At 42.1% G+C, this 23025-nt stretch overlaps 1 protein-coding gene across 7 annotated transcripts in view; it reads right to left on the reverse strand.

The window, feature by feature from the left end:
- IKZF2 (IKAROS family zinc finger 2) overlaps positions 1–23025 on the reverse strand; it is a 120971-nt gene that overhangs the window by 18983 nt on the left and 78963 nt on the right. For all 7 annotated transcript variants that reach the window (XM_040604334.1, XM_040604331.1, XM_040604333.1 and 4 more), the window contains one exon: positions 4718–4855. In XM_040604334.1, coding sequence (XP_040460268.1) covers positions 4718–4855 — 138 coding nt within the window. The remainder of the gene's footprint in view (positions 1–4717; positions 4856–23025) is intronic.

Genomic DNA, 23025 nt, shown 5'->3' on the forward strand with positions numbered 1-23025 from the left:
AAAAGACATCTGCTCTTCTCTAAGTCAGGCAAAAATTCTGCCTGGAATCCTTTAAAAAGTAAAATAATCACCAATAAAAGCTTTTTTTCTACCACTCCCCATCTTTCATGCTGTAAGCTCTTTTTCCCACCTCAGAACTCAAGTCTATAACCCAGGGCATGGCTCTTTTGCAGTAGAATCACTGAATCATGCCAATACTTGTGTTATGATGGGAATAAGTTACCAGAATGTGCTTTGTTATGTAGATTTCTTGGGAGAAGGGAGAGATGGAAATAGTCTGGTTTCTGAAACCATTTAAATTGCATGCCAAACCAGACCAAACAGGTGAGATATCACATTTTAGAAACCTAGAGAGTTAAGCTAAAGATCACACTGTCTATTCTAAATACATTAATTTCAATTTCAAAATACACAAATAAAGGACAAATAGCCCAGCACACATCATTTTTTTTGAGGAAAAACAAAACAAAAAAAAGGGGAAAAACAACCCAATCACACACAACCAACAGTTATCACAAATCAGCTGCTCTGTAATGGAAGCTCATGTGTACACATTTACTCTGTGGTAAATGCATTTCATTTTTTGTTGTATTTCATCATATTTCATTACCTTGGTAGTGGGAGCTACCGAAGAACAGCTGAGACATTATAACTAGCTTTGATATAGCAACTCATTTTATACTGTGAACTTACGGTCTCAGCTCAGGAAGGCTTTTTTATTCTAAAAATCAAGCATCTAGTCCATGAAAAGCCCACGCTCGAGTATGTTTCTGTTCAGGGATGTTCTTAATCAGCTATCAAGGTGTGCTCCTGGCCTGCCCACGCAAACGTTCACCGTCTCTGTCACTGTTTATGGTCTCAATTGCAGTTAACATCAAATGTTGTTTCTAAGCCCAAACTCTCAATTGACAAACCTGGATGGTCTTCAGAACAGTACTCACTCTCCTGAAGACACTGGTCTTTATATCATAGTGCTCAAAGTGGCTATTTTTTAGTTTTTACTCCTTACTTTGTAGGAAGACACACACACTATTAAAAAAAGTTGATGTTGTCCAAGTGAGGTAAGAATAGGGGAAAAAAAAAGAAAAAAATTACCAAATGTGCGTTTTGCTGATAAATACCTTTGTGTGCAGACAATTGATACTGGGCTAAGTCTCAGCTGGTATATGTTAGCATTACTCCACCTACCTCAACTTGCTTTCCTAAGCTCACCATATTGCTATTTTTAAAAAAGTGTGTGTGTGCAGGGAAATGACACGAAGTATTCCCATGGACCACAGTGTGATGTCTCCTGTGGGACCAGCATTTTCACGATGCTTTAAGCAATTCTGTAAGAGGGAAGGACACAAGGCCACTGCGTGTTTTGTATGCATCTGGCCTTTGAGCCTCGCACAGCCTAGGACTAGGCTTCTTTCTCCTTCTCCTAAAATGAGTATCTTTCTCCACTCCACTTTAAGAATTCCCCTGGACTTTTTTCTTTATGGAGATGGAGAATAACACATAACCAGGTATAAACCATAGCTAGCCTTCAACATTTCTCCCTGTTCATTCCTGCAAAGGTCATGTTCTTGGCATTCAGAGACTGTAATTTTTGTCACCCCCAACACACTACTAGCTAGGAAACTGCAGACTAATTTCAACCTCCGGGCCCAGCACTGCTGAGCTGAAAATTGCCAACAACAAAGCCATGGGAGCTCTCTTGCAGCAGCTGTCCTGCTGAGCAGGGAACAGGACCTAGCCACAAGGAGGGGTAGCTCAGCAAGCAACCTGCACCCTGCAAGATGATGGAGAGAGACCCAGAGACTTGTACATTCCTACCCACACACAGAAACTAGCCCTCCTTCCCCTCCCCTTGTGGCTTTAGTCAGGTGATCTAGCCATGTGCAAGACAAAGATAATTGAAATTAAAGGCCTCCTCAGGGCATAGTGAAAGCACCCAAGTAGATGTCTGTACCATGCCTATAAACTGATCAACTTGAGAACAACGCTTGAAAAAAATCCAAACTCTCTAGGGGCTGCCTCCACTTTTCTGGAACAATTAATCTCTGCAGAAATAATTTAGAGTGATGTTAAAAGTTGGCTGTATTGTTTAAGACCCAGCACAGCTGCCTGTGCCCTTAAAGCAGGATGCTGGTAGGGATAAGAAATTCCGCACCTCTACATCAGGAGCCACACCAAAATGCATTCAGATGCTTCAGAACACTCAGCAGGAACAAAATACTACAAAAGTATTTGGAAAGAGAGTCAGGGTAACTTAACCCAAATGTGATAGAAGATAAACCAATGATAAAAATCTCCAAAGCATATACTTATGCTCAGGAATATCCTTTCCATGTATGACATGAGAGAGAAGAAAATGAATACATTTTTCCAGGTTAGACTAAAACCTAACTTTAAGCTGAGAAATCATTTGTATACTCTTCCCTGGTGTCTTTATAGTCCCAGGAGAAATGACTTTGCTGCAGACCTCTAAAGGCTGTTGCTTATGACCCTCACTCCTATGCTGAGCTTCATGGGTGGGAGTGATGCTGGGATGTGAGGTGGGATTTATTACTGATCCCAGCTGAATTTGGAGCTCCCTGTTGCTGCCTGTCCTCGCTGTGCCCTCACTAAACAGCTAAACGGAGACAGTGGATCAAACATCCCCTTAAACATTCACCAGGGGAGATTTAGACATATTTGCCCGGAGGAGAAAGAGGCACTGTTGAATTCAAAGTGCTGTTTTAAGCTAATTTTGTTGAGAAAAAGTGAAGTGGTTGTGTGAACATTTCTATTTTAAGCCCAAGCAAAGTCAGTCAGGCTGTAAATAAAAGAACTGTCCACATGGGGTTTGCACTGGTTTAACTTCAGTTGGTGGAAAAATCAATGCAAGGTCAACCATTCCAGCTTCTTTGGGCAGACAAGGTTAAGACTTAATGTTCTTGTCATAGCATTAAGCAGCTTAGAAAAAGCTTTAGATTTCCTCAGAAGCACACTATCAAGAAAAATAAACCCATTTTTAATAAATACCTGAATAACAAACCCAGAAGTTGAGTGGAGTTGGGGAAGATCCTCTACAATTTAATCTCTGAAACATCCTGGCTGTCACAACTATATCAACCTACTGTTACTCCCCTAAGGAAAGGCTGACTGAAACCATCACCTCGCTGGTTAACGACAGGCACACCCTTGTAGAGTGAAGAGCGTGTATTTTGGTGGGAATGGCGCTGGTGGTTAAACTCATACTATCAACTAAGCGCTCTAACAGCCCGAGCACACAACAGGTACCTGCACATAGCAAAGACCTGAAATTGGTCTTTCCACTGACTTCTCCAAGTGTAAAGTCAGGCCTAAAGCGGATAATTACGAACTTTAAAGACACTGAAGTCATCCGTTACATTTTAAATGTTGATTTTAGTCTCCAGGATGTCTACAAAGATAGTAATCAAAGACAGAGCTGTAAAAACATTTTGGCAATACATATTAAATACATTTAGATGGCCTTTATGGGATTAAATCGTTCATAAAAAAGTGCTCGTTACAATTTTTTGCTGATTTTGTTTTTGTTTCACCAAAAAGTAGCTCAGTATTAGAAATGATTTTTTTATCTACTTCATTTTTAAATGAAGTAGATTTTAATTCAGCTTGTATTTTTAGGTTTTTAGAAATGACCTTTCAGAACTTTTACATAATTAATTTCCAAATAAAGCCATATGACTCCACTCAACAATGAAAAGCAACAAAATGGAAAAAAAAAAAAAGATGAAATGTTCTTTCACCTTTTCATTTTTCCATTTGCCTACAATCTAACTCTTTGGTATTCTTAGGCATATGGTAATTTTTAATCAAAATAGAAAATGTATAATTTTTATATTTTCTGATTAGTAAGAAAGTCTAAATACTTCAACTACCAACATCTAAAGACAACTTCTAAAAGTTAAAAGATGTTCAGTTTTAGAAGAGTTTCCAAAATGATGATTTTGAACGAAATTTTAACAATTTTTGGACAGTTACCATGTAGTATTTAATGCTACAGATAAGCCTACAACCCTGCAGTCTGAGACATTATGCTCATTATCCGTACTAACAGCTATGGAAAATTTTTAAAACAAATTCATGGAGTTTGACATTTCTTGCTTTCAACAATCTTTTTGGCAATCTTCAGTCTTTATGTATATTAACACATGCAGTGTTAGTTAACATTAATACTAACAAATATAAATGCATATAAACACTTTTTTGGTTATAATTACTTTCATCAACACTGCTGAATTCCGTTCCGCTTTGGAGATTTTTATATATATTCCCTCCCTTTTTTGGGGGATATAAGATAATATTACAGGGATCAGAAATAATGATTTCTGAATACCTCCATCATCCTTATCTCTTTAATTGTCAGTCACCATCAGAAACAAAGGGGAGGGAAATCATATATTTTATATATGGCTTAGTTGATTTTTTGGGTAACTTTGCACATGTGACTTTTCTATTTTCATGTCTGCATATTTATATGTACTAAAAAATGAAATACTGACTTAAAAAAAATAAAATCAGCAAAACCAGTGCTGTTAAATCGGACAGAGAATTTTAGCCCATCTTTCCTCCTGCCTATCTGAGTATAAGCAATCTATAAGATGGAAGTGATGCAAAGCTGAAATGAAGGAAGAAAAACAGATGGAAAAAAACCCGCAAGAGATGCTTCCAGTCCAAGAGACCTCAAAAGGCGTTTTCCACCCACCATGGTGACTCATGACCTGCCCAGCAGCCTCCATACTGACATTCTGCAGATAGTTGTGGCAGCGTTCCTTGTGCTCCTCCAGCGAACTGCGCTGCTTGTAACTCCGGCCGCAGTAGTTACACTTGTGAGGCTTCCCCACTGCGGAAAGAACGAGAGCATTGGGTCAAATCCACTGCAACCCACTTTTACTATCAAAAAAAAAAACAAAAAAAAAAAAAAAATCACACTTTTGCAGCAAACAATGTTTGCAATGGAAAGACACCTAAGAAAGGTTATTCAAGTCCCAGACCTTTTTCCCAGCCTTATTTTCCCACCACACACACCTCCTCCCACCCACTGGGTACTTCACCCCATCCATTTTACACACTAATGTGCAGTATCAGCAGAAGGAAAAAGGCAGGCTTGTTGGTCACAAAGCAAATAAATAGATGACAAGAGGGGAAAAGATACGAAACAGCTGAATCGCACCTCAGCACTGCCTATGTGTCAAACAAGTCCCATGGGAAAGAAACTTCTGAGACACTTTTGCCCATGGCATGAACAGTTGCCTTCACAAAAACGAGCTGCCCCAGTGGCCTAATTCTGCTCCCAGCTGTGGGGAAACCCATTACATGGCCCAGAGGAGTTCTTTCATTGAGAAAACTTTGCCAAAATTACTAAGGGAAGGTTGGAAAATAAAAGACAACGGAAAGTAACTTTGGTAACAGCACTGTTACATGCCAGAACTGAGCTGCTACCAGTAATTTGCAGAGACTGGATAATATTAAAATATATATAATATGAAGATATATATATAAAAGATATAAAAAGCAATGCACAATGAAAATCAAGACAGAGGAGTTGCGTCTTGCGTTCAAATTTTAAAATTTTCTTTTTTGTTTCACTCAGCAGCATTACGAACAAATGGCAAATGCCTCTTAATACATGCAAAACCTGGCACCAGATTCTCATAAAGTATATCCTTTTCGTAGCATGTCATTAAGAAACCACAAGAATGGCCTAACCCAAGGCCAGAAAGCTAGCCAGAAGTGTATTTTGCCAAGCCGTGCTAATAAAGGCTTTTAATACAATTTAAACTTGTAGAACACGAACATTTATTCTCTAATAACTAAAGAGCTATTAAGTCAGTACTGCAAGTCTAGTAAACACCATCGCCTGCGATTTTCAGAGCTGGCTGAGGTATGGGGAAGGTCAAACTTCTTCCAGAGTTTTGACAATCTTAGGTAAGAATTTTAGTTTCCAGCCAAAGAAATTGAGAACATCCTCTGTTGGATAATATACATGTTTCTATTGGGCTTGTCCCAATATTGAAAGCTTTTCACAGTCATTTACTTAATGAAATCCAAGCTGTACTAATTGCAGCCAAAATGCACCGTCACCACTGGGATGGGAAAACGCAGGGGAAACTGGAGGGAGGACACCCATAGCCAACAAGAAACTGGGAAGAGGGCTCCTTGCCTTGGGGCTGAAGCCCTAAACACAAAAGACCCAAAGTCAAGGAAATTCTCTGGGTCCCCTGGCGGACTAGCAGATACCAGTGTGTGCCCCACATTACCCATATGATGGAAGATGAAAAAGCCTGAGCCTTTGGTATCATTGTCGGTCAAAAAAGTTTCAAAAGTTTTCATCTCAGAAAAAAGGGATTTGATAAAATGAACGCACTTGCAGAAAGATTGTTTTTCTCAAAAAGTTTGTTTCTATGTACAGTTCAGTGACACAATCAAATTTTCCACTGGGGCAAAAAAGGTGCTTTTGATCCAAACTGTGGATTTATTTTCTTTATTTAGAGATAAGGCTTATCCTCAGGAAAGTACTGCATCTTAGATGAAACTGTTATTGTGGTCTTTTATTTTGCTCACTAGCTTACACTGTTGCCGTAACTGGTACTGGAAATCTCAGTGGAGGCCAAGCGTGAGGCTCATTATTATTCCCAGATTAATTGCCCTTGATTTGAACGATCTGGATGAAGCCTCAACTCTTAAACATAAACCAGCCATCTCATTCTGGAAGCACCTTTAGGAAAACACATTGGTGGCTCCCTAGGATGGAAAGACTTTTTCCATCACTATTAACAATGCTTCATCATGCATCTAGATGGCATCAACGTCTGTCAGTCTGACAGACTTCATTAGAAGCTAACTCAGTGTCTAATCAAAAAAATCCAGTGCAGCTGAAGGGACTAAGTTAACCAAGCTGAAGCAGGGCTGAATTAGCCCACCTGATTTGGCTACACCAGGTTAACGAGCAACTTAAACTGTAAGACACAAGGGAAAAGGACAATTGCTTTCAGATATTCAAGAGGCAGCTACAGTTAATTAAATATATTATCATTTAGTATAGAGAAACACATTCTCTACAAGGTCAGAGCAGAAAAAAAAAAGCTTCAACAATAAAAAAATGTTTGTATTACACCTCTTCAAATGGTTGCTCCCTGCACTGCAACAATTTCAGAAACTATTCACACACAACAAGGCTGAGCTTTTCCTGTGATATCTAGGACCATCAGCTACCCAAATTCCATCAAATTTCAAGGTTCATAGAGATGATAAAAGCTAATGATAAAGTCCCAATTTCAACAGGCAATATGGGATTTGAGGAACGTAACTCCCGAAGGAAAGAAATACCCCAGCACACACGGTCCCTCCTCTGGGGAGAAGATAAGAGAATAAACAACATGTGACAAATGTTAGTCATGATGCCTAATACACAACTGGAAACTGCTGAGACACAGCCGTGAAGAACAAAGTTTGTGAGCTCCAGTTGAGTAGGATCAGCTACAACTCCCTTGGGTTCATTTCCAAATTCTGTCCCTGCTGCTCTCCAGACACAATCACAACATAGCTCCACACGTGTAAAATCTGATTTATACTATAAAACTGCACAAAGTGACTGTGACTTGGGTTCCAGCACAATTGGTCACGTCAGACCACAATGGAACGGGTTCTGATAGTAGCAGTTTGTGTTGCTATCAATTTGCACAACCTGTTTTGTAAAACGTGCAGCTAGCCATTATGATCTGGATTTTACAAATCTTGCAGTGGGGAAAAATGTCAAGTCAGTGAAACAGCATCGAATTTCCCCTTGTATTCTCAAAGTAACTAATGACAAAATATATATATATATATATGTATTTGTGGACGTGAATGTTGCCAGTGGGTGTACACTCTTCCATATTTCATATTACCCAACGGAAAGCTGTAAATGTGTATTAGAGAATTCAATTCTGGTGATCTCCTCAACAGCACACTTCGTTCCACGTCACGAACCACCTATGAAACCACACGACTGCCCAGAGAGATTTCAGCCTTTGTCAAACACTGTATAGTAGGTAAATATTAATAGTCAAAATCTGCCCCCAAAACATGTGGCTTGCACTACTGGGCACAAGCAGTCTTGGGCTAGAGGCCGTTGACTTGAAAGCAAAGAGTTCAACAGTGCTACAGCTGACCAAAACCCTCTGCAAGCGCCCCTCTAAAGGCAGCTCTTGTCCACCGTGGAGCCATTTCCACTGTGAAGCTACTCAGAGTCTGGCTCTGTGTGCTTGGTATGAAGCTGCCTTCTCTGAGATACTCGCTGAAGACCACTGTACACGGACACCGCATTTGGCATTGTACGTAACCGCTGCTGCCAATGGCAGCAGCACCCAAGCAAAGCCAGTTTGGAAATTCCCTGGTTTGGGGTAATTATTCCTTTATCACCTTTTTGGGGTAAGCAATCATATAAAAAATTACCATCACTCATTCTCATAGAAATTACACCCTACAGCGAATGCAAACAAGCGTAAGATCTTGAGAGATCTTTGATCCGTTGTTGAACTGGGAAAGACCAGGGCACTGGGCAAAACCCAGCAGCCATACCTATGAAAGAGCTAACTTGAAGAATATAAAAAAAACACTTTATATTTCTTACTGAAATGTCAGAATTTCCAGGCATTTAAGCTCAGATTCGTACGGATGACAATGTGGTACAGAAAACCCACAGTGGAGTCTCAGCTTCGAATGGAAAATATTATGACAGTCACAGTGAAAAAGACATTTAAATTTGAAGTACAATTTTTACCATGAAACAGGTAAACCACTCGTCAAAATTCACAGAGAAAAGAAGTTTGCTTGTGAAATTAAAATGTTCGTGTGGAGGGAGGAGGGGGGAAGAGGAGAAGGACATAAAAGGCAAGGTGTTTCTGAGTTAGAAATACTTTGAGTCCTGTGGGTGAACTTTGATAGCTGAGAAGTCTGCACGCACCAACAATGAGATGGTGTAACTCTAAGGTCAATATTCAAGACAGAAAGCAGACTTGGGCCTAGGGAAACTTCTTTAAAGTCATAAAAAAGGTCAGTGAAAGAGAAAGAGCCCGTAAGGCATTTGTGCAGCATTTTGTTCTCAAAAGAGATGGGAGTGCATAGCAGAATATAAAGTAAGTCAAAGGGAAATAACAAGGCATCCCAGGTAATACCTTGCCATAAGCATATAACATGAGAAAGGCTTATAGAACAGGTTAAGAGCAATGCTACACTTTGCTGAGCTAAAGTCCTGCCTCCCTTAAGACCAATGACAAAACATGCCCTGCTTTCAGCAGTCAGGATTAACTGCTCCCACATTTCCCTGTTTCACGTACCACGTTCTCCTCTGCAGCAGTGCAGCACCGAACTCCATCCCATCCATCCGCCCATGGCCCGAGTCCCTGCGACATCTCAGCGCTAACGCTACCAGCTCATACAGGAAAGGGCACTACTACAGCTGTGTGATGTGGGTCAGCCCAATCCAAGGACTAGAGCCTTTGCACTGAGCTTTGTACCTGACTTGTATCACTTTTATTTTTATTTTTATTTTTTTTCTAATTTTTATAATTTTTACATTATTGTTGTATTTACATTATTTTACAGGGCCTTGGAAGGGAAGTCAGCTGAGATTTCTGAACTAAGTGGCCATCTGATGTAGCTACTTTTGGTCTGAAGAAGTCCCTCTGATAGCAGCACACTGAGCATGACTGACTTCTGTAAAATCCAAACTCCCACTTGACTCCCAGCACCCCAGAGCTGGAGGAAACCCCAGTACTCTCCAATTCAAGCTTTCTGCAGCAGCATCGAAGAAGTTAAAGATGTTCTTTTGGGCTGATACTTACACCTATCCACGAGGCTGTAGAATCCACTGCTGCCATCATAACCCGTATTCATTAATTATTTCTTCTTTCTTCCTTAAACCTGGCAGCTGCCCAGGCGAGGGAAGCTGTTCTGCAGTTACATGGTGCCTACCACAAAGCAGCCTTTTGCCTTGAATGAGACTTACAGAGTAAGATGAGTTTTAACCCAGAGGTAGGAAGTACGATTAAAGCACTGAGCTGGGACTAGGGAGTGTAGGGTTCAACTCTTAGTTACACTACAAATTTTGTGACTGCAGGCAAGTTATTCTGATTTCCTGTGCTTCAATTATTCATACGTATGATTAAGGTAATAATTCCCTTCTTTGCAGCTTGTAAATGAATTCATGCACTTTGCAAGATGCACAGAGGCTAATTTGGTGAAGCTCACACAAATAGGTAGACACAGAAAAATATGGCCCATATCTCTACTGAGAAATTAAGGACTTAATAATACACTGTGATTTTATTAGATATGGGAGTGAACATTAAAGAGTGGGAGGAGATATTTAGGATAATGCAGAGTAGAGGATCAAGCAGGAATAAGAAAATGAAGTCAGACAAAAAAACAGGTAGCATATGAGGCAATTTGCAGGCATGTTGTCCTTTCAGGACATGAAACGGCCAGCCCAGGGAAATATAAAATGCCCCTGAGCTTGGTGACATTTAACACCACACAGGACCAAAAAAAAAAAAAAAAAAAAAAAAAAGAGCGTGCAATAGTCACAAAAAGGTGGATATAATAGTTGCTGCAGTCCTTCCCACCTCCAGCTTTCCCAAGCTAAGGAAGCAATTGTCAGAGCCAGGGAGAGCCGAGGCAGCGCTGAGGTTTCGGTAGGAGGGCTGAGGCTGCAGAGACGTGACACATGGTCCCTCTGGTTCACTACTGTAATTAAACAGCACACTTTGTCTTTTCTAGAGCTGCCTAACTCATAGCTTCACACACACAAAAATATTTACATGAATAATAGACCCCCGAAAGAATTAATCACAAAAAAATTAAAGTGAGCCCTAAGCCCATGCTGGCTCTGAGCAGCACATAGCTTTGCAAAGGAAACTGCCTCCCACTCCGATGCTGTATCTCACTGCTGTGCTTAATGACTGTAAATGCGTTCATTGAAATTCATGGGGGGTCTTTGATTTGTTGCTTTTTTTTTTTTTTTGCCTGGGAGATTACACACACACACACACACACACTAATCGGTATACACTGGAGTTCAGAAATAGGAGCAAGTCCCACAGCTAACCTGACGATTGTCCAAGACAAGCTGCATGCAGAAGTCACAACATGTACACATCTAAAATAAGGCTCCAGGCTGCTAGAGCATACAAACACACAGACTTGTGACAGTGTCAAGTACCTCCACTTCTGAGCGCCCAACCTATGACATCTCAAAGCAGTCCGAGTTTCACGAAAACCCAAATCTCTAATCACATTATGAAAACTTTACCTTAATCTTTTAATGCTTGCCAGTCCCTGTGGAGGCAGCAATACCTGGGGTACATTTCATAGGATGCAGATACATGGACCTCATGGAGTTCCGATGTCTCTATTCTACAAACGTTTTTTAGATGATCGTATTTTGGGTCATGTATTAGGGTTTGTGAGGTCACACGAGGTTCACTAGATCAAGGCTGTAAAGGAGACCATACAGCCAGATCTGTGTTTAAAAAGGTTATTCTGGACACCTCAAAAGGTTCAAAACCCAAAATGCATCATTACAACAGGAGAAGCCCACATACATATGCCATTAAGCAACTAGTGCTTATCTCGATTTGGAGCTTGAAATAGAGCACTTGACTCACTTCATGACCTCGTGGTCCAGTACCTCTTAATAAAGATTATTATCAATTGCCTATTGATATATATGTGGTTGTTCAACAATTTGTGAGCCTCCCAGCAAATGAAATATAGCATGTCCTGACTTTTTGCACAGCGGCAGTCAGCAATAAGTTATTTCTGTCGACAGCTACCATGTACTATTACAGCAGCCCTACACAGCTAGCAGTGAAACACCACTAGATATTCCTGGTACATCAGTGCACAGTAAAACAACGGCGAAATGTTGCACCTACATACCCTTTGTTTTCTAGACACGCCTGACACTCCTGTAAATATCTCCAGGGCACAAACCAGCAGTTTGACACCTGCATCTACCTGCCAATTGTTTACGGTATTGTAAAATAAGTGGCTAGCAGTGGAATACCATGCTAGTCTTCAGTCCTCCCTTGATCTTCTAGAGAAAGCAGTATTAAACATCAGATTATATATAAACTCTGAGGACTTCATCTGTGCTACATTTTGGCTAGAACGGACCCACAAAAACATGCACATGTGGAAAACAAGTAAATACACTAGTCAGGAGAAGCTTTCAAGCATCTATACCTTCTCTGTGTATAAGCACACAGCCAGAATCTAGTATAAATCTGTAACCTTTAGTGCTCGTGTACAACAGCTAAGGGGTTGGGGTCCTTATTTGTACCTTCAAGATGTTTCTGCCTGCAGTCTTTCATTACTTTAGTAGTTTATTACGATTTATCTTGCAGCTACTGGTGGCTCTGTTGTTTAATCTGATTCATCAGATTGTGTTTATTTATTAGCTGATCTGCAGGATTTTACAGATAAAACAATGTTCCAATCTGCCACAAGGGTTATAAATAAGTAGGTGGCTTTTTTTTGTGCCAGAAGTTTAACAAACAAACAAACAAACCACCTCCTGTTTCACTGGCACAGTCACAGAATTACTGATATCTCCCTAACTGTCCAGATACTTGCAGGACTCCTACCACAGTCTTGCAGCACCCATTAAATAATTAAAAACAGAAAAGCAAGAATTTCACATCCCAGTTTCTTCCTTTGCAGATCAGAAGACAAGCAGTTCACTTTGTAGGCTTGTATGTTCTATCTATGTATGCGTGAAAAACAAAGGACAATGTAACTGTCTATGTGAAACCATGCAAACAAATTACATACTAAATCAAGGAAAATACACTAGTGTTGTATTTAGTTCTGAAAAAGATGAAATTCACAGTTACTTGCTCCAATTCCATGTCCCAAGAAACACACATCACACCACACAGAAGCTCTCCTCACATAATTCCCTTGTCCTACCTTTATTTCTGTCAATGTAAGAGCTTTAAAGCTGGCCAAAGGCATCTGACACTGATTTTTTAGTTTATATTAGTGGCAATGGAGCTTGCAGATTCCTCCCCCTCCCCTCCACCTGAAAATTTCAAGTGCACATGTTCTGCACTTGTGCTGTGAGGCCATTGAATTGGGCTCACTGTCCTTGTCTCATACCAACGTGTCCCAGTCCTCCAGGCAACCCTGGCACTGGTGGGGTTCCCAGGAATTTTATGCAGACTCTGATATGGTTAAATACTATTAAAAAAGGGACTCTGTTTAAATAGCACCCCGCTGGTGAGATAAACTAACAAAAACCAGGAAGTCCACAAAATAAGTGGGTGTTTTATCACCTGGCTAGCTTTGAACCGCTTAAAAGCAGCCAACTTACTTTTAAAGGGGGAGAGGCCCCGCAAGGAACGTGAGCGAAGCGACTTCGGCAAGGAGCCCCCTCCCTGCAATGCCACCGTGCTATCTGGATGTGGGTGGGAACTGGCTTAAGATGGAGGTTAAACCTTAACCGTATACACCAGCTCTGTACTTTCCACTCCACGTCAGACATTTTAACGTTATATGAAAGTTGATTTGATAAGCGGAGCGTTAATTGGTTCACACGGCAAACCTTCCAAAATGTGCTCACTGGCTTCTTTTCATTTTAAACTTGCTCCAGCAACAGAGCGAGTAGAAAAAGTGAAAACAAGTTTAGGTTGGTCTGTTCTTCTCTGCCCTGTCCTGTCTGCTCCCCGTCAGTGCCACAGTTCAGCAGGAATTTAAGGAGGTGACTGGAGAGCCACACGTCATCACAAGCCAAGCTCCAACTGCAGGTGGAGAGGCACAGCTCACACAGGCAGCGCAGGGCGTGGGTACCTCTGTGCAAATCAGGAATGCTGCTGGACAAACACTCCCTTGAGAAACACTTCTGTTTGTTTTGGGGTTTTTTTCCCCCCTTTGGGTAAAACAAGTGTAGATGTTGGGCCAGATTTGTAGGTAGTATCAGTGGGAGTAATACCCTGAAGTCGATTTACACCAGCTGCATACAGTTTATCCCAAGTGCAGCCCCTCCGCACACCTTGCAAAAGGCCTTTAGCACTATAAAGCCAACAAAACCTATGAATTACTTGGAGCAAGCAGTGCCAAACATAGTGTTACCAGTTATTATATACTATATAAACGAAGGGAGACAGAGAGAATTCATGCCATTTAACTTTCACTACAGCACTATAGTCTTCTTCTGCATGAAACCACTGAACAAGCTGCCCTTAACTCTAGCTCATTTCTCATCCCGTGGCAATGAGTTCCACTGTTCCACCTCCATGCTCCTGCACGAGAAAAAACATTTCTTTTAGCACCTGACACCTTTCAATTTTATGTCTCATATTAGGAGATAGTAAGAACGTGCTCCAGTTTCCCTTTACGTAAGTAAGTTTTCCCTTTTCTTGTCACTGTCAGAAACAAAGTTTTGGAAACAGACTATTAACGGCAAGCTGTCATGAAGATAATGGTGACAGGGGAAGAGTAATATTGACAGCTCCTCTTCTTTTCCCAACCACCAAAGTAGGGAGTTTTCACTTATTTTGATCAAGGCCAGCAGTGAAGGGACCCTTGCTTCCAAAACCAGGTCAGGCTGAGAAACTAATGGGCTCCTCTGGGACATGAAAATTTTTATTCATACTTTCCTTACTGCCCAAGAACCATTGTGGCCCATGTCTTTGTGTCACCGTCATAAAGATCTGCTGTTCAAGCATCTGGTTTTGTCATGTCTTGCACAGATGTCAAATGAGGTCAAACAGAAAAAGAGCTGTCTCTGACTCCTTTTACCTATGCAGTTTTCCTATCTCTTCCTGTTGCTCTCTGCCTGACAACATATATATTTACCACCAATGTTACAGAGGAGCTCAAAATAAGGGTGGGATTTTTCTCTAGTAGATGTTGCTGAGCCAAGCTGTGCTGCACACTTTGGAAAACCTCATATGCTTTTTGGGCCAGCTCACTGCTCCCAAATGCTCTTCCCAACACCCAGAGCATTTACTCCGGCTCCACTAAGGCAAAGGAGTCTGCTGCCACCACAGCTGGACAGACGCCTCCTTTCCCACCACGCTCCTCACCAACACTCGTGGTCTTTGCTGCTCCATGTTCAAAATTAGCCATAATATTTGGCAGGGAGAGTCAGGACCCTTTTTGTATGAAAACAATTCTTAGCACAACAAAAATTAACAGCAAAGATATCTTTTAAAGGATGATGGGATCCTTTAACTCTGAGAGATGAATCTGTGATACTGGACAGCTGCTGCTCTAGCGTAAACCTCTACATCAGCTGTCTAAGTCTGACACTGTAGCTACATTAATCTTTTCTGGATAATAAAATTCAGCAATTCCTGTTAGCCTCAACATCCTTCCTAGTTGCATTATTTTTTTTTTTTGGTAACACACAAAATAAATAACGACAGTTCCAGAGCACCTCCTAAAACCCAACATTTTTTAGGTCTGCTCAGTGGAGAGAACGAGAAGGGAGGGAGGGAAGATTTGGGGGTTTAGGATGTTTCTTTTTTGGTGCGATTAGTTTTGCACTAAAAGCCCTGGATAGATTCAGAAAGTGTTATCATGGCTGAAAGGGAGGCAGACAAAATGAAAGGAAATTAAATATGGGTGTGAAATTAATCTAAAAGAAAAAGAAAAGAAGGAAGGAAAAAACTGCTTGGGCTGAAAGTAAAGACAGAAAAGCTGGCGCTAGACAGAGCTCTCTAAACATCCAGAAATACTTAAAAAAGGTTTCCTGTAAGAACAGGGAATTTAGGAAACTGTAAACACACTTAACTGCATAAATTCATACTGAAGGCTCTACTAGGCTATTTAAAATAGGTGATTTCTCCAGGAAGGCTGAATCAAGCACAAAAGGGTGTAAATCTCATTTCCCAATACCTGTGAGAAGAAAAATATCTTTTTCTCATTTTCTTACATTTTTTTCTTTCTTTCTTAATTTTTGTGTGGAAAGTCTTGTAACTGAGTTAGCAGATGGGGATGTAGGACATCTGGGTTCATTCCCATCTGCGACACTGATGTCTTGAATGCCTTTGTCAGGTCTCTTTTTGTCTGTATTCTAGGTTCATCCTCCGCAGAAGGTGGCTGGGCAGTAAACCTTCCTGTCTTCTCATCTTGGCTTGAACTCTCTGATAAATGATTGCCTCTTGCTACAAGTAATATATTATCTGACATAAAATGGCCCTTTACCTTCTCTTCACCAATGGTGCAATCCTATCCCACAGACTGTACACCAGCCAGGTCAAATTGGTCCTGGACTTCATGCTGATCAAGGCAGAAATCTCACGCATCTCAACCAAGAGTGTACTTGCCGTCTCCTGAAGTTGGCTCATCATTAGCCCTTGGGACAAACTCATTGCTTGTAGAAGACCAATGATACGGACATAATGGATACATTTTTCACAATATAGCTAACGTGGACATTTTACTGTGGCATGTAAAAGTCAAGCAAAGCACTTTTCCTGGTGGATGATCTATTCCCTTTGAAGCCAAGCAGCTTCATTCCAAAACACACCAAAAATCAATTCTTTGATGCTGCTTGACGGAAACGTAGCTATGGATATTGAGACACACCTGATCCTACAGCATTACCAACACCTGCAGTTTCACCCAACTATGCTTTCCTTCAGCTTCCAGCTTCTGGAGTCAACTAACCAAAGAGAAAAGTTAGCTTGCATTTTTTCTCATTCTCTCCCCACTCAGGAAATAAATATCATAAGGTAAATAAAAAGGAATATTTATCATCTTTCACTCTCATTTGTGTCTATGATCTGGGAAACCCAGACTCATGATTTTTTAATTCCTGGGGTCAGAATCACATCGATAGTGGAAACTGAGGAATTCTGCCAATGATTTTTTTCAGATTAGTACAACTACAACTGGTAACAAAAACCCAGTCATTTTGTTCAAAAACACTTCCATGAACCACCTATTTTCCTACTGAAAATCTTCCACTCTCCTGTTGTTTTAGAATCCAGTAGAGTTAAGATGACCTTTCTCCCTAAATGTGCTCTTACTTATGCCTTAAACCATTTCCCTGTTCCATCCTGGTGTTTTACAGGAAGAAAAGTAATATTATATATAAATCACAGAATAAAGTGCCTCCTACAAAGGACATCACTCTATTAGGAACACATTCTAATTGGCACACTCACTATGCATTTGATTTTCATTTACAGTATGCGCTCTATACCCAGTGCTCTGCCTGTATCAGTTTTTGTTTTCATAACCTATTCCTGACACCTAACAAGAACTGGGAGTGCTGCTCGAGGATTTGGCAAGAAGGAACAGGTTGTGGATGAGCAGGTTTCTCTGACTCACCTACACGGATCAACAAGGAAAAATAAAAGGGAGAGGGTGGAGATTGCAAAGGGGAGAGAGAGAGAAGTGACGTGTTCCTTTGGATGCAGTGTGTAATGCAGCTGGCAGACTGCCTGCTCGAGGTGCCACAGAGTTCCAGACATGCCAGTCCAGCTGACTCAGCTCTTCGTAAGAAGGGAAGGGAGAAATTTCTCAAACGTTTCTGATATCCAAGAGACAGGGATTGTTAGGCTCTCCTCAAAGATCTTTGATTCCGTCTTTCACACCGGGGACTCAAGTGGTGTCCCCAAAGAGGTATTAGAGAAAGATGCTCACACGATACCCTTGTACAGAACTGTTTATGCTCGTATCGAATCATGCCTTTCTGGTTGTTGGAAAATTCAGCAGCACAGCTTCATCCCACAAACCAGAAATGTCAGGCCTTTCCTAGCCAAGGCTAGCTGCTCTCAGACAAGGCACTGTCTCCAAGGAGACGAGCAAAATGCATGCACATGAAGGGTATCCAAGTGAGAGAGAGTCTATGGCCCATGTCGCTTTTCTATATAAAAATTTCATCATCAGATTCTCAGCAGTGTATCCTTTGGATGTGATTTATTTTCTAGGAAGAGCTTGAAGCCCTTACACAGTGTGGGCTCTGCCCACCTGAGACCGGCTCTGTCCCGTGATATAGTACCGTGCCACCGGCAGCTCAGAACAGCCCCAGTCCTGTTCGGCTGGGGGAGACCCTGTGCTGTCCTAGACTTCCACTCCAAACTGAAAAGAGGCAGGAGGAATAAAATATCTGTTTCTCAGCAAAAGGAACTGAAACACAGGCTACGGCCTACGCCGTCAAAGCCCCTAATTCTCGCTGAAATCAAGCGGACCTCACTGCTTTTGAAGGTAAGAGCCACATTGAACTAGCCCCAAAATCAGTGCTAGGATAAGCTTGTCTTAATTTTCCAGTCAGGATCCTCACCACAGGCCCTCGACCATCTTGGAGCACCTGAGAGCATTCACGCTTGTCTGGCTGGAAGGGAAGAAAAGGACACATGCTTGGGGAGCACATTCCCCATCCTTAATACAGGCAGCGGGCTCGCTGTGCTGGAGTCGTCTCAGAGCAGCTGCAGCATCCCAGGGAACTCTTGTTGCCTTACACTGAAAATCTTCCTCAGTTAAACTGCCCCACTGATCATCTGCAGTGCCTCCCATAGAGATAAAGCAACTTGCATATTTAATACAAAAAGCCTGGACAACCTTTAAATAGAGACTTCTCTGAAAGCCAGTGCTTTGCAGCATGCAGATAACTGTGTGGTTGGGGAGCATCCCAGCCAGGTGCTCTTTGTCAAGGTTTCAATAGGCAGGGCCTCAACAGCATTTCTCCAGCTTCAGGAATGAAGATAGAGATCTTGACTCTCTGTTGCAAGGCAGGGAGGGAACTTGGGGCACCCTGTCTGAAATCAACGCAGCACAGTTATGCAAAACATGTGTGCAACTGGCATCTCTTGTGTAATCCTGGCTGTAATCAACCTCTCTAACCACTCCAGAAAGGAAGGAGGGGCAGAGGGTGGAGAAAGTTCACACTTAGATCAAATAAAAAATGGGAAAATATCCAGAGAGCTTTAGTCAGGTAAAAACACAGTTCCCTCTCATGGGAAACCTCCAGGACAAGTTTCCTTGAACTTCACACAGGGTTATAAATAGGAGAGTCACACAGAGTTCAGTACAGGTTCACTGTAAAAAAATCTAGACATTCTCATTTTCCTTCTTGAGTGATATCCATCAATATCTTAGCTGTAAGCCAATTCATAATTACAGGTTGCTGAGAGCTCAGAAGAATATAGCAGTAGCAGCTTTCTGCAGCTTTGCTACAGCGCAGTGTTAACTGGGTTATTTTTTTCCCCTTTAGTTTCTCTTGGCTTCCCTTTCAGATGGCAAAAATACCTCTCTTACACCTTAAAGCACTCATATATTATCAAAAACCTCAGTGGCGGTTCTCCATTCCACACTGCCCCATAAAACAACTCGGAGATATCAATGAAAGATGGCCTCAAACCACCGTTTGATTCCAAGTTCAAACTTTCTCAAGCTGAAAGGTTTCATAAACTCCTTCAAGGCCTGAATGAGCCCAGTTCCAAATGCTGGATCTCCTTTCCTCAGAGGCAATATGCAAAAGCTTTTTGCCCTTGAAAATAATTTTCTCAGGGGAAAAAGAAAAAACCAAAAAAACACCCAACTTTTTCCTCCTTACAGCTGCTGCAGTATTTGGCTGCTGAGAGTACATGCAAGAAGTGGTCTTGGTTTCGCCGAGGTGTGGCTTTGTAAAGTCAAAACCATTTTTGCATCTCAAGTGCACAAGAAAGTTCTCAGTCACCTCTTCGATCTCTGTTCTGCAAAAACCACTGCAGCTGCCTCAGAAGGCTGCCTCTGGAGCAGGAGGACTCCTGATGCACTGCATCAGGTCCCTCAAGCTTATTCTAATGCAATGAGACAACCAGCTCCCAAAGACAGTCCAGAGCCTGGCTGTGCAACTCCTGTGTTTACAGCTGCACTTTAAATTCTGGTTTTGTATGTACACATGCCAACTTGAGCATAAAAATAGTGGATTTCTGAAACAATCCCTGATGACAAGGACAACTAGGCCGAAAGAGGCCTCTACAGCGTGAACTTAAAGGAGCAAAAGACTACACATCTTTAAATACCTAAGTGCCTAGAACCTCACCAGCCAGCCTGCCCCTAGTACTTCTGGTGCAGAAGGACAAGTGATTCACACGAAGCTACCTTGGTGCTGAGGTACCTTAATTTGCAAATTGGGTCTCTGTTTTTTTCCTATTTCATTTTCCCATCACTGAAAAATGGGTAACAATGAGGCAACAACACATATCCACTTCACACAGGCTTTAGGCTGATGAAATCGATAGAGTTCATAAAAGAAACAAGACACAAAAATTGTGGGCTAAGTAGTAAGTCCTTTAGCATTATTAATAATCACCTTACTATTGTGTCTAACATAATCATGCCAGTATCAGGGTATAATACCTCAGTGGTTATGGTAACAATACAAAGATATTATTCCTTCCACTTTGTAATTATCTCATTTCACTATTGCACAAAGGCCAAGTAAAACTAAGGAGATAATATGCAATGCTATGCAGTAGGGGCACCAGCAGCACTGGAATACTCTGCTTCGTAGTTACATGACCTTCATTGCAGCAATATGTGTGCGCCTTGAAATCATTTGTGCATGCTGCCCTCTCACCATCCTGACAAGGTTGAGAAGTACTCTTTATTTCAATTTCAGTGACAGGCAACTGAGGCAGAGATGAGGTTAAGGGGTCTGCATCTGTACTGGCCTGTGTTTTCAAAGCATAAAATGACTTTACAATTTAGGCCCCTCATAAATGAGTGAATAAGGCTAACAAAAAATTCAAAATCAGTAATAAAAAAAAGCAATGAGAGATTGGAAGATACAGACAGATTAGAACAGAATCAATGCTAGACGTATGACTACGGCTATCACAGTGTAAAGTGAGCACAGGAGTTACCGTTACAGAAGACAGTGTTGGGAAGAGCAATAATCTACAGAAAATGAAAGGATAGTTTAGGTTAAATATCAGGACGAGTCACAGCTCTAAAAAGCAGATGGGAAGTGGAATTGTTTCCCTAGGGAGGCGACAGAAACAGTCTCTCTGGGTGTTTAAAAAACAGGTTAGGCATGCTGTTCAGAAGGACTACTGCTCTATATGCAGAAGTCTTACCACATTAATCTGCTTTTGTGATGCCAGTGAAATCCCACATATAGCACTGTGGCAGAACAAAAGCCCAGAGGAAAAAGAAAGTCACTGTCTTGTTTGCTCCTCCAAAGCAGGATGGCTGGCATGAGAACTGGCATCACCCAGCAATGAAGTGTCCATTTTCTCTCCACATAGCAGCCCTGTAGAGCAGGACCGGGTTCTTCGGTCAGGTTGTATATAGCCTGAGGCAACACAAAGAGGGACAGCATCTGGCTGACTATGCCAGGATGTGAATTGCTAATGCGGAGAGGAAACAGAAAACATGCAGAAAACTGGGCGTCAGCAGTCCCATCCCAAACACACACTTCCATCTTGGCATAGGCATTCCATCAGGAAGAAAGGAACCGGGCAAAATTAATGAGGGATATTCACATGTGAATCTTACACCACGATGATGCTGTCTGAACACGGTCCTTGTCACCCCTAATTACTGCAGTGCTGTCTGGCTTTCTGGATGAGATGGCAGCAGGTTCAGGAAGTCTGAAGAAAGGGGCAAAGGACACCTCATCCCCTCCCTGTGAGCACTTTGTTGCGCTGCAGAACAGAAATCTGCCCTGTGGAAACTTTCCCTTGTGGCAAAGCTGCATTTACCCTGATTCACCCCGCATGGTGAAGGGGGGGCGTTAGTACTCTTCCCCATTTCTGCGTGCAGGACCTCCTGCCTTAACACAAATTCTTCTTTGCCAAGGGTCCAGAGACTTAACCTGACACCAAACACAGAATTCTGCCACCCTGTCTCATCAAGGAGAGGAAACTTGGATGACTTTCCTCCCTGGTGAGGAAAGGCTGAGGGAGCCGGGCCTGTTCAGCCTGGAGAAAAGAAGGCTGAGAGGGATCTTATCAGTGCACACAAATCCCTTAAGGGCAGTGGCAGGAGGATGGGGACAGGCTCTTTTCAGCGGTGCCCAGCGGCAGGACAAGGAGCAACGGGCGCAAACTGCAACACAAGAAGTTCCATCTGAACGTGAGGAAGCACTTCTTTACCCTGAGGGTGACAGAGCGCTGGGACAGGCTGCCCAGAGGGGCTGTGGGGTCTCCTTCTCGGGAGACATTCAAAACCCACCTGGACGTGACTCTGTGCAGCCTGCTCTGGGGCAATCTGCTCTAGAAGGGGGTTGGACTGGATGGTCTCCAGAGGCCCCTTCCAACCCTGACTGTTCTGTGATTCTGTGGTCAGAGGAAGGAGGAGACGATGCAGCCTCCCTCCAGACCTGATCTCTGCCTTCTCTCTGCTGAAAAATGGAGGACTTGCTGGTAGACCTGCAGATGGCAGAGACATAGCAAGGCTACACTCCACCAAGGGAGATAGCAAGAGGCAGAAGACTAATCTCACAGATATCACAATAAATCTTAGCACCTAGTAATCTTGCTGTGAACCGATATTTAGAATGAGGATACTCCCATGGTGTCCATGTCTCTCATTGCTAGGAGTGAGTGAGTCTTTCTCTATTCAGCCAGTTTACAGGCAGCCTTCAAGTGCTAAATGAAAAGGTCACCTCTGACTTACACCGGGGCACCACGAGAAGCAGGGAGCTGCACAGTGTCTGTTCCCCTGTCATCTCAATCACGCATCCTGGAGTGGCGGGGGAGGGAAAAATGGAAAAAAGCTGACACCCGGTCCTAAGAGAGAGAGATTCATGAGGCTGGCACACAGCACATCTCCCTTTGCTCACCAGGACCACTTCTCCCATTTCTCGGTCTTATCTGTCAGAAACAGATCTCCTGTGCTGAACACAGATTGATCCATAAGTACCACAGATAAGAGGGAATCTTTATGGAATTTCAAGACTTTTAGAAGTCCAACAAGCAAAAAATGAACATTTCTTGCTTGGAGTGGAACCATTTCTTTTCACAAGTTCCTCAAAGACCAAATGTACTTTTTTCTGGGAAGATCATGAGCCTAAAGCATCTTTAAATC

The sequence above is a fragment of the Falco naumanni genome, chromosome 8, assembly GCF_017639655.2.
Source record: "Falco naumanni isolate bFalNau1 chromosome 8, bFalNau1.pat, whole genome shotgun sequence".
In the NCBI taxonomy this organism is placed as follows: domain Eukaryota; kingdom Metazoa; phylum Chordata; class Aves; order Falconiformes; family Falconidae; genus Falco; species Falco naumanni.